This window comes from Paramisgurnus dabryanus, chromosome 12 (assembly GCF_030506205.2).
Source record: "Paramisgurnus dabryanus chromosome 12, PD_genome_1.1, whole genome shotgun sequence".
NCBI classification, from domain to species: Eukaryota; Metazoa; Chordata; class Actinopteri; order Cypriniformes; family Cobitidae; genus Paramisgurnus; species Paramisgurnus dabryanus.
The window spans coordinates 27,303,477-27,316,831 of record NC_133348.1 but is presented as its reverse complement, the minus strand read 5'-3'; the positions used below and the strand labels follow the sequence as shown (position 1 = coordinate 27,316,831).

The window sequence follows — 13,355 nt, the reverse complement described above, 5'->3', positions numbered from 1 at the left end:
CCATTATTGTACTGTTTTCATTTAATTTTAGGTGAATCTGTCTCCAGATGCAATAAAATTAAATTTGATCAATTTTAATTATTATTATTATTATTATTGAATAATTGATTTTATTTCTCTAACATCTGGTGGAAACTTTAAAAAAAACATTATGAGCTGAAGAATATTCATGATGTTGTGTTAAAACTATCTGAAAGAGTATTAACACTTAATGACATTTTAATGACAAATTATATTTGTACCACTGTAGTTGAGGTCAAGAAAAATATTAATAGCGCTGTTATAAAACTATTTGACAGAGTATTAACACTTAATGACATTTTAATGACAAATTCAATTTGTATCACTGGTAAAAAGTGGTCCATTGTGTTGTTTTGGAATGTCAAGTCATAACGAACAAAATTCAAACAATGTCATATTTGCATTAAAAATGATATAACTGAACGAATGACACTTAATGAATGTTTTCATAAACGTGCATAAAATCTCCTTCATGTTCTTGGCATGCGTCATGTCATGATTATGAAGGTGTCATGTCAGTCTTATGAACACCCCTTCAAGTAAAGTGTTACCTAAAAATGCATTAATAATGTCATGATTTCAATCTTTGAGGCAATGTTAAATACATCAAGCTCATGTTTTCACAGAATGTACTTTACATTACATAGGATGATTTTATAGAAAACATTAAATCACAAAAATGGCTTAGATGTCACAACTGAATAGTGTTTCAAACATTGAGAAATGGGTATCTGCATTGAGTTTCTGTTATATGATAGGGGTTTAGTCTCTGTGTTAAGAGAAGGAGGATGGGGAGGCTGACACACGCTGGTTCATTTTCACATGAAATATTGATATGTTTAATTTAACCCTGGGAGCTCACATGTCAAAATGTGTGGGTTTGGTGATTGAGATTCTCTCCTGCATCTTGGCCCGAGTGTCCAGCCCAGGGTGGGCAGCAGTAACCATTAAAAAGAAGCATGAAGGATGATTGACCAAATAAATGTTTAATGGCTTCTTTGTTTTGATAGAAAGCTGTAATTTAGCTGAAACACAGGGGGTCTAGTGCCGAGAAGAAAACCTTGACCTCGCTCCAGTCAAAGACCCCATGAAATAATATCTGTTATAGACGGTTTCATCGGACAACCTCCGGTCTATGTTTTTGTTGGTCTGGCTATTGGCTAAACTGACCTTGTGCAAAATGTTTCGGTTACCTAAAGACAAGGGGAGATTGTGACCATGGATCATCATTAGGATCTACAGGATCATCGCTGTAGCAGTAAGTTAATTTTCCTATTTATTTTGCTTATTATCAGAAATATTCTCTACAGAGACTCTAACAGGCCACAAAAGCCTTTTGTTTATGTTGTTGATGCTAAAACGTCTATTCTTTAATATATAAGTTACATCACAGCTGTTAACAGTGATTTAGCATTGGCATTTGAGGCACATTTTCATATTACAAAGCATTTGATTGGACAAAAATCTATATGGGATGGATCATCATGTTTTAGTTGACTTATCCTTAGTAAGGCTGTACATTTTAAATGCTTACTGAATGTGACATATCAAGAACAAAGAAAAAAAACCTGATTTCACGGTGTCTGTAACAAACACGAGAATAAAACTTTGTAAAAAACAAACAAAATAAACAGCATACACGTAGTCGCAAAGAACATGGTCACTTTATTTGAAGAAAATATTAAAACAGTAGCATGTACAATTGGAATGAACGCAAACTGAAGTATGTAGTGCAGACTCCCGCAGCAGATGCAACGCTGGGGAGAATTCACCAAACAGAAGTAAAGAAACAAGAGAGGAAAGTGAAGGCTCAGCCACACTCATCCAACCATTTAAAACTTTCCTCCATCACCTCCATCATAGCAAAGCACACAACGGAGGAATCGGCCGTCCAGGAAAATAAAGTTCATGAAAACAAAATAAACAATCAACAAAAATATAAATCTGAAACAATAAATCATGCCAAACATTTTCGACTTTTTGTTGCTTTTTTATTTGTATTTTTTCTTGTTTTTGATTTTTAGTTTTTATCTCCCACAATACACGAAAGCCCGTTCCACTTAAAACTTGATTTGACAAGCTTTCTCTCTATTTAAGGTTCCTCTTTAATTACAAAACCCCACAATACAACACTTCAGTGGACTGCACGCTCTGATTGGCTGGAGATGAGCTCCGGGCTCAAGCTGCATGCATGAAGAACAGAAAAAAAAACAAGAGAACAAAAGGAGAATGGCCAGCCCAAACATTTCAAGAGCAGATGGAACTTAAAGAGTTCACCAAATGCTGTTTTTCTTCAGTTGGAAGGTAGTTACAGGTTATTTTTCTCTTGAATAAATGATGCTAGACTGATCTTTGGGGACAGGATCACTAACCATTTCATGCAGATATTTGACTTTTTTCGATTATTTACTTTGTGGACAGAAGGATACTTTGTTTTAACATTGAATTATTTTAAACAGAAACATTATGAATAAATAAACATTTTTTTCCAAGAGGTAAGTAAAACATTTGACTGATTTTTTTCTCTTCTAAGAGGGCACAGCTGAAGGATGAGGCTTCATTTTGCAGTCATCATCTGTACAAATTCTGAGAAGAGAAGCAGAGGAAATAAGATTAGGGGGATGCTTTTGGACAATTGCTGGGAAGTGTAGACAGCTGCTAAACGGTTTATTAATTTTTAAATTAGGAGGTAAACGCAAAATTCACATGATAATTAGCATCCTATTTCTGAATAGCATTCAAACGTCTCTAAGCTAAGATGTTACAAATGTGTGCACTGTATGACTATGGTCGATCTTTTATATTGTAAAAATGTGCTGTTTAAATATCAAATGAATTTGCGCCCAAGTTCTGGTCTGAAAACTAGGTGTGTTCAGGTGAATTGTTGGTGCGTTGCTATTTTGAGGCAACTAAAATAGACTACGCCATTGACCAACTAAAACCTGGTCTAAAGTCTAAAGTCAATTGTTTTTGTTATTTAATGAGTGCGTTGGTAATATAAGCCTATAAACGGGACGACAACGCGCATTTGCTTATCACACACTTGGATGCACAGTAGCACACAAACTTTTTTTAAATAAAAAAAAAGGATCCAAATGTAAAAGATTATTATTGACTGTCTTGGATATGAGGACCGATTATGAGACGTTAGAAGGTGTAAAGAGCTGCTTCACCTGCAGCCTGTTAAGTAAATCAATGCTTTGCTTTAAACAAATGCAAATATTGCATCTATGTTCAAATGTTTTTTTTTTAAATGCTACCCCATGGATTTATTGTATAACAGTAATTTTCTATATTGTGCAAAAACTACACCCAAAAAATAAAATGTATTTAATATTTGTGTAACACTTTACAATATGGTTGCATTCGTTAACAATAGTTAATGCATTAGATAGCATGAACTAACAATGAAAAATACAATATATACTAATCAAAAATTTTAACCATTACCATTAGTTAATGTAGAACATAAATTCACATAGAAGAACAACTAAATGGGCATTAACTAACACTAACATAGATGAACAAATAAAAACACCATTGCTTATTGTTAGTTTATTTTTGCTAATGCATTTACTAATGTTCACAAATACAACCTTATTGTAAATCATTACCTATAATATACATCTATCACATACTGTAATATGTGCTTGGTAGCCTTTCTCATTGTTCAATACAAAAATTCCCAAAATTATTTAACCAATATGATATATGTAAAAAAAAAAATTTTAAGAATCATCAGAGAAAAAACTCTAGCCAATTCTACAGTGCAACAGAACTTACCTTCATAGTTCACCTGACCATCACCATCTATGTCGGCTTCTCTGATCATCTCGTCAACCTCTTCATCTGTCAGCTTTTCACCAAGGTTTGTCATCACATGACGCAACTCTGCTGCACTGATGTAACCGTTACCGTCCTGGAGATGGTATGGGATATTTTAACCAAAGAAAGGGTAGGAAAACATCTATCCTCACTGCCACTACTTTGAGATTCAGGTCCATTTAAGTCTGAAGTAAACACACTACAGGAGGTTTCAACTTACTTTGTCAAATACCCGAAAGGCCTCACGAATCTCTTCCTCGCTGTCTGTGTCTTTCATTTTCCTAGCCATCATCGTCAGGAATTCTGGGAAGTCTATGGTACCATTGCCTAAGAACATTGGAAACAAGCCTGCTATGTTAATACATAACTTTTATTAAGAACAAATGTACTACAATATTCTGTGTCTTTTTTTTAATGTCTATAATGCAAACTGCAGTTGTGACCGGGCACACTGTGTCATTCACAGTTTACCAATAAGCCATCAAAGAGATGAGCCCAAGAGCCATGTAACTCACTCTGGATTAGCAGAGGGATGACAGTCCTCCAGGGACCACGATGAATAATAAAAGCCGAGAGTACACAGTGATATGAGAAGACTCATCTAAAGCACTGCAGCTGGCCACAGCGGACCATAAAAGAGCAGTGGTCAGAAGCAGGTCAAATGTGTAGTAATAAAGACCAGACTGGATTACTACCCTAATGTGTGAAAACATTGGTCTAGGATTAGCTAGTCTAAATGAGCTATGAGTTGAGGTCTTTTTGACAGGAGCAGATGGTGATTTAATGTTCTGTGGTGTAAGTAAGATGACCAACAGATACACACATTAAAATTTTGATTTAATGAAGATCCCAACAATGAGCCACATTCTTAACATGGCAGGTAAAAAAGTCAAACCTTTCTTTGCTAAAGGGCGAACGCTAATCATTATCACAATGACTACTCCACAACTGTACTGAAATCAGCCATTTTTAGGTCACTTCCAGTGTCGATCCTCAAAATTATATCGGTCTAGGTTTCCCAGCAACTGAGTTTGATGAGTGTGTGGGAATGAGATGTACGACGAGCACGAAGAGTGGATTATGCAATTACTTTTTATTCACTACTCGCATTATTGACGTTGCGAACCCTAGATCGCGTCAGCAAAGAAGTGGCAGGCTGCGTCCCACAGGCCTATGGTTTTCCCAATCCCTCATCGTCTCAATTTGTGGCAGGCGGCTGTCCTAGAGGTTCATGATATAGGGTTGATAAAGCAGTTTTGTAGTGTCAGACAGAGTGCTTAGCGAGTGGATTGCAGCTCTATTGGACGTTGTTATGTCACACAGATAAGTAGATTGAATACTTGTAAAGACAGGCAGTTTTTTCAATGACAGCTACATAAAACGACACCTTTTCTTTAAACTCTTATTACGCAAAAGTGGGAAAAACACTTTCACCTGTGACAGTTTAATGTAAAGACAACTTTAAATTATTTATAAATAGGTCACTTCTAAAATATTGCTTAGCTTAACTGGTGGAGCTCTGCAACACAAAGATTGTAGGGTGCACACAAACAAATAATAAATGCACTGCAAGGTAGTTTGAATAAGTCTGCCGAATGCATAAATGTATTATTTACTCTAAATGTTTGAGCAATCAGATATACAAACATTGGCTCACCCAATGGGAGTGAGTTTGGGGTGGGACAAGCTGTGTGGCCAAACAACTTAAGTGGCAGTGTTTGGGAAAATCAGTTTGGTGGTGCTATTACACTTCACCTGTTGTTAATTTATCATGTTAATTTCCAATTTTACTCACCGTCAGCATCAACCTCATTGATCATGTCTTGGAGCTCCGCCTCCGTAGGGTTTTGACCCAGCGACCTCATTACTGTGCCCAACTCTTTTGTTGTAATGGTCCCGTCACCATCCTTGTCAAATAAGGAGAACGCCTCCTTGAACTCTGATATGGATAAAGAGTGGCAGCTGTGTTAACTAGTGCATGCTTCACAACACTCAAATAAGACGCATCAGATTATTTGCATCAACTCTCACCTGCGATCTGCTCCTCTGTTAACTGGTCAGCCTGAAAATAATAGAGACAAAAAAATTGTTACTTAGTAGATTGTAGTACTTAGTAGTTTTTCTATACACCAAGAGATATTCTTCATACACAGATACTGCGAATGTAAATTATATTATACAGTAGATACAGACCAACATACAGATGTTCTACTCCCTAGATATGGCTCAGGTCTAATCAACTAATCAATGATTCGGTAATAATCTATTATGAAATTTGTTGTCAACTAAGCAAACAAAGCATCTGTTTTAAAGTAAGGGGGAAATCCAGGTTTCATTATTGTAAAAATGCCATATCATATGGCTTATTTATTTGGTTAATAACGAATAATGTTAATTCTAATGAAGGTTTAAAGATGAAAATGAGTTAATCTGTGGAAAAATGTATTTACATCACTAGCACATTACTGAAGATTACAACACAATACGTTTTGTTTTATTCATATTTTAAGAGTTAAAGATGTTTGTAAAAACTGCACACAACTTTTTTTTAGGGCTTAAAATATCAAAATCAGAAAGATTATATTAGTAAAACTCTGTAGCAGTGTGTGGTTTTTAAAAGTACATATGAATACCCTATTTTAGTGCCTTATTTAGCTATAAAAAGTGAAAATCAAATTGAATAAATATTTAGGTTTTTATCCGATTAGTCGAATAATCGAAAAAATAATTGCCCAATTAATCGTTAGTTGCAGCTTTAGTCTCTTAAAGGGCGATTTATAGTCGTGCGTAGGTCCTACGGCGTAGCCGCGACGGCGTAGGTTCCGCGTCGGTTTTCATTTATACTTGTGCGTCGTCGTCCGCGTTGACGTGCAAACACACCCGCAGACCGCTGGTAGGCAGTAATCACGCGTGTAATCACAGTAGCAGCAAAAGAAGTCACAGAAGAAGAAGCTTAGCAAGTTAACCCACAAACGAAGAAGAAACAGCAACTTGTTGTGTATAATTTGAGAAGACCAGCAATGATGGAAGTAAATAAACGGCGACTTTTGATGCGGTTTGAGTTAAATCACTCCTCAACTTGGCTCATCTTTGGTTTCACCCTCACAAACGGAAATACCTATGACGCATTTTTTTTTACCTGATGGGAGGGGTTCTGGTGGACCAATCACAGCGCTTGCGGTCCGCGTAGATCTGACGCGCTGTTAAACATTTGGTGAGGTGCGCGTCAGGCTACGCAGAGCTACGCACAGGCTAGGATCTACGCATGACTATAAATCGCCCTTTAGTCTATAGCATTTTTCCACCTGGTGCCAATTCCGATAACTGAGAAATACGCACCATTGATCATTAAGTAGCCTCGAGTTATAGACCATTTTGCAAGATGTAAACATCACTGGTCCAGAAGCACTTCCTGTTTTTTAGTTCACATTTATTTTACATTTTCTGTCGGTTGTTTTTTGTTCTAATGTTAATTCATATTAATATTAATATTTTGTTCAGTGTTAAAAAAAAACTGAAACAAGAAGTGCTTCTGGTGTTGTTTAAATCTTGCAAAATGATCTATAATTTATGTCTGTATCACATTTATGACATATATCAATAGTGATAGTGTTAAATGCTTGAGGTTAAGGCTTTGTTTAAAAACACAGATTGATATCAAACTTTTTATCAGATACATTTTTCTATATTCAGAGTATCTAGCTGAACCTGTTTAGATCTAAACTAGGGCTGTGCGATACTGGGGGGAAATGCAAAAACATTTATGATAATATGATGTGCAACACAATAATGCTTTAAGTAAATTAAATTTATAATACGTATAAATATATTTTAAAACTGAATATTATATTTAGCTAACCAGCATACATGCTTCACATTCAGGTGATTCTCGTGAAATTAGACTTATGAGGTGTCATGAAACATTTTGAAAAAAAAGTAAATGCAAAGTAAGAGTATCAAAATAAGACGCATACAGTAAAAAACATCTCTTCATGTACTACTTTGCACATGATTTTAAAGGACATCATACAAATAAATTTTGTTGTTTTTTCCACATTTAAGGGTAACATTTTCATTTCCGCAATGTGTCCATGACTGGATTTGGGTTCTTTGACATGGAAATATTTATAATTAAAAAAATCTAAAAAATTAAATGCTTCAGTGCATGTTATACTATAAACATTTACAGTAAAGAAACATGTGGGATTTGGTGATCTTGGTAAATTTAGAGACAATAATAAGGAATATAAATGTGTTCAAGACCAATTTTCTCATCCTCTGCAATAATTTTCAATCATTGTTTAAGCCCGCAAGGAACTAACATTTTCAAAAGAAATTAGTTTGAAGGGACATAATTGACTGATCAAGATGGCTACCAGGTAAGCAGTTCTTATTTTTTCTCTCCAGATAAAAGTTGAAATTTTGTTTGTCATAGTACCTAGACAACTTTTTAGTTCTCATTACCGAAACATGAGTTTGTAAATGCATATATTTAATGTAATATCATGTTGCGGTAATGATAACTTTTGATAAAGATAATCTAAAAAATGTTAATAATTCTATAGGAATTCTTTTTTAAATCCTCTAAAAATAATGGTTATAGTAAGTTCAGACCTTAATCTATAAGTACAAAAAAAGGGCATTTTTAAAAATCTGGGTTTCGTGAGAATCACCCATTCATTATAAGAAGCTTCACTTTTTTCCCTTTTACCAGGGTCTCTGCTATGGTCATCGACCTAAAACATTGACTACATTACACATAACTTTTTTAAATATTAAACTTGTTCAGTTATTGCACTTTGCTGTATGAACATTTGCGATGATTTTCAATTATTTCAATATATCCTGCAGCACTAATTCAGACAAACCATTTTAGTTACTGTATTATTTAAGTGTTGTCTGTTGGCATCAGATTACACTACCCTGACCAGTGGGACAGCTCACTGCATAAATCTCAAGAGCTTGCTAAAGTGTATGAGGGCGGATAGAAAAACAAATAACCCCATTATGAAGGGGTGGAGTGGAGCTAATGGCCCGAAAGCAGTCTTTAGTTTAATCATGTTTTCTAATTATTCTACATCCTGTGTCATGTGTCCATTAAGAAACAATACTCACAAGAAATGACATGCAAAAAAAATGAAGAGCCTTTCTGAGGCATGCACGCTGGATCCAATTGTGGTTGGATTTCATTTGTAAAAGAGTAAAAAATATGCTCTCCTATTGCTAGCTATATGGTTCATTTAATTCTCAGTGCCCATGTGCCTAGTACCCAGACAACCCCCATCTGCCTCCTCCCAAACCCCTGCCTGGGGGATGGGGTACACCAGAGGAACAGACACAGCTGCTCTGGGACTCCTTGCCATCCAGCACAGAGTCCGTGGACAACTATCCATGGTCTCGTTATTTGAACCATTTCTCTTTTTTAATGGACAATAAATGTACAGTAGTGGTTCCAGATCGATAGAAAACATAAAAGGAACACAGTTAAGCAAGTGTTCTAGGATTCAACAATTCCCAAAATGTACATTTGCAACAGTGAGTTGTTTTGCCTAAAATTGCTTAAAAAGTCAATCCTACAGTTAACAGACTGATAGGAATGATAAAAGTTTTTAATATTTAACAGAGATAACCGTTTATTGGTAGGTTAGATTGAGATTACCAGCCAATAGCTGTGCTGGTTAACAATTATTAAATTTATCTGCACTTTGCACATCATGTAGCTTAATACTTGGAAAAGAAAAAAGAATGATGAAGAATAAAATGTTTTGGTACTGGAAGTTTGGGGTGCTAAAATGTATTTGTTATACGTTTCGGTCACAAATATCCTAATTGGTGTACCTCATTACCAACAAACCAATTATTTATTAAAACCGTGACCACAGACAGAACAATAATGAAAACCAACCCACAAGAAATTTGAACCACTGCTATCCTATCATGCACGCTACAACAAGATCCACAATCACTACAAGGTATAGAAAATGAATGACTAAATTATTTCGACTGTACATTGTGCACTATTAAACCAAGTCACCTGTCTGGGACTGAAATCCTGCTCATTAAAAAATGCCCGGGCAAAACAATGTAGGTCAGTATCGACAGCATAATCCTCAAGAGTCCCAACACATAATAAAGTGGGACCATGACATCATAAATTCACCTTGAACAGCTGTATGCTACCATGTTATTATATACTACAATGTCATTTACCTGCCCTGTATATAGATACATCATAGAAAACTAAGGTAATGCAATGAGCATTTGCAGCCCAGAAAAGATTTAAGTAATATATACAAAGATTGGGGATAACCTTGTTTCTCCTAAAAATCTTTCGGCAATTTAAAGATGCAATCTCTTCTAAAACTCTAATAGAGACAGACATGAGAGATTACTAGAGCTATTTTCTCAGGCGATAAATCTGAAAAGCAGGGGTCTGGGTGAAACAATTTGGACTGATCTAATTTGTGACTCATCTTTTATATGGACATGCACATCTGGAGAAACCTCCACTGTGTTCTGGTTTACAAGAATGCACCACAATTACATCATTTATAAATGGCCTAACACCACCTCTCAGCTTCTACAGCTAACAAAAGCCCGATGACAGATATGTTACCACGACACGCCTTTTATTTGCATAAGCTACAATGACTAGAGAGAGAGAGAATACAGGAAACTCTGCGGCCATTAACATAAACCTACACACCCGTCAATGCATTTAACATTGTGGTGAGGTTGAAATACAACTGCCTGTTGGTGGGAAGGCCTTTAAATGTCTGTAAAGTGGTTTGAAATGAGAAAACAAGCCCTGCCATAGAAATTCATTCTTTGGAGGAGCACGGATGGAGATGATGCAACAGAGGGTGGCGGAGGTACATCCTCATCTGATACATCATTCATCATCATCATCCCTTTCTCCGTGTCCCATCCATCAAATTTCAAAACATCTGCATATACATTACCACCCATTCAACCCACTGACCCCGGACTCCCTCTAATAAACTGAGTCCGCATAATAAACTAATTCGTATAACAAAAACATATTTTCATGTAATGTTTATCTAATTAAAAAATCCTGGTGTCTCAATACTGGATATAATACGAAGGTAATAGAAAGTGTGTGTATTGCGGAGAAGTATCATTTATTACCATCATTTGTAGCGTGTGACCCGTATGTAAGAGAAAGGATGTAAGAATTGCGCAGTTTTGGATCCAGGCTCCATTGTGACTGTTGCATCGCTAAACTTTACTTGAAATAAAACACCAACACATGCAATACTAAACAAAAATATTAAAATACGTTTTAACTATACAAGACGATCACTAAAAGTTACATCTATAATAAATGCGGTTATTACGAGGCCATTTGTAAGTAAATGAGGCAGACCTGGGTAAACAGGCAGTTCGAGGTAAAATATCTAACGGCGTCAAATACAAATAAGCAGTACATTATCAAAAATATTACGTACCATGTTTGTAGGAAATAGAGTTTGATAATCTCCAAACTAGACTCAAGGCAGGTCTCTCCGGGATGCGCGGTCACTTGTGCAGCTCTGGTTGAGTGTACTCGGCGAGATTGGCACATGTATTCATCCGCCACTCACTTCCTGATTTGGCGCGAGCCGAACGGCCCTGCCTTTCCCTGTCAGCCAATGGCACGCGCCGTTAGAAAACCCTTACACCGAAGTGCCCATTAGTTCTACACTTATGCAGTAAATAGTGTTTGTTTTACTGAAAATATATTTAAGCATCAAAATGATGGATTAATACAAGTCGGAGCCAAACAATACCTCTTTGGTGCAACTCACTGATGAATGTTAGCCTAATAACTTTTTAAAAGTCCCATTGGCCATTACTGACTCATGTTGGAATTTATTGTCAAAGAGAATATGAAATCTTTATGTTAAGATTATGTTAGCATTTCAATAATTAGAAATCTGACACCTGATGCTCACAGTTTATGTATTTAAAAATCTAATAATGTGATTACACAAATAATAAAATCCTTACAAAAATACCATAAAATGTCATTGTTAGAAACAGGCATTTGTATTAAGTATAATAATTAAGTGGATAAATAAATTCAATAATGCTTATTCTGGTAAAAAAAATACTGTAAAGTACTAAATAAATTAAAATGAAGAAGCAGTTAAGTTGTTAATATTTTTAGAATATTCTTTATTGACTAAATGTCTAATTTATTTATTAATATTTATTAATAAATAAATGTATTTAAAAAATAAAACCAAGCTCTGTTGGATCTTCCACACACTCAACGACTATTGTCTGGCGCTAGTTACTCAAGGCGGAAGGATCTGCGTGTATTTCCCTCCGCTTCAGAATTTGCTGCGTCGTTTTGTTACAGAGCACCTGATTGGTTAACGCAGACCTGCAATATTATACACAATTTTAAGGGGGGTCATTATTGGCCGCCCTAGACCTGCAATGCACCAGGCCGTTTTAGATAGAAACCCCATTAAGGCGGAAATAATAACCTTGTTTTTAATATTTCTTTATATCTTTCTTTTCCACTTTAAAAACAGAATAATTGTTTGGCTACATTTCTTATATCATTTCAAACTGTGGTACGAGAAAGCATCAGGTTCTTTCCACGTGTTCTGCACTTTCTATTGGCTAATGTATCATTTGTACACTACCACTCAACAAAGGCCTGAAAAGTTGCATTTCATTCATTCATAAGACCAAAGTTGCATGTACTTACCTATACAGGTATTAAAATATTTTGACCCCAGCTAAGGATTACATTTATTAGTTAATCTTGGGATGTGTACTGCCTGCGTTAGATCATTAACCAGCACAATAATTTAGTAAATTGGAATTTTTAAACAATCTCTAACAAAATTTGTTTTATATGTACAGCACATATTTCAACTAGAGAGCTTATAATAAAAGCCTCTATTAACCCATTTAACATGATGTAAATTGACATGCCTATTAATGATGTATGTATTTAATCAAATAAATAAATAATAGTAATAATTGTACTAAAAACTCATTTGATTGACACCCCATTAGACCCAGTGCCTGTTTAGTGATCTATCTTTGCGTTCTGTGTACACCTAAGTAACCTTAAAATAGATCATATACTAAAATGATCACACATGACACCTAGTGTCCTTAAGGTAGAAGATCACTTAGCCTGGACTGGGTTTTAAATTGCACATCAAATTTTATACATAATTGTGGGTCCCTTTACTAACCTGCGAAGTTTGCTTATTCAAAACATGGTTAAGAGTCTTTCATATTTTGAGTAACTAAGCATTTCTGACACTGTCAGTTGGTCTGTGTTTACAGCTTTTGCAGTGTTTTGGTCTCTGCTGAATGTGCAGGCACTAGCATGCTGATTTAAGGAGAGCGATGGTGTGAAGGGCCGCAGACTGGCTGCTTTCTGCTGACTGGAGACTTTCCATAGATGGTCCTTTACACCGAAGTTGCACTTTCATTACGGTCCTCAAGCTGAGGACTGCATAGGTCAACTGAAGAACAAA

General features: G+C 35.7%; 1 protein-coding gene across 1 annotated transcript; it reads right to left on the bottom strand.

Annotated features, from left to right (window-relative positions):
* Window positions 1–1,666: 1,666 nt before the first annotated feature.
* calm1b (calmodulin 1b) lies at window positions 1,667–11,447 on the bottom strand. Its single transcript, XM_065257388.2, has 6 exons — window positions 11,316–11,447; window positions 5,878–5,908; window positions 5,642–5,785; window positions 4,067–4,173; window positions 3,805–3,940; window positions 1,667–2,607 (listed from the first exon to the last, which is right to left on the bottom strand). The coding sequence occupies exons 1-6, from the start codon at window positions 11,316–11,318 to the stop codon at window positions 2,579–2,581; spliced, it is 450 nt and encodes a 149-aa protein (XP_065113460.1). The 5' UTR covers window positions 11,319–11,447; the 3' UTR covers window positions 1,667–2,578.
* Window positions 11,448–13,355: the final 1,908 nt, after the last annotated feature.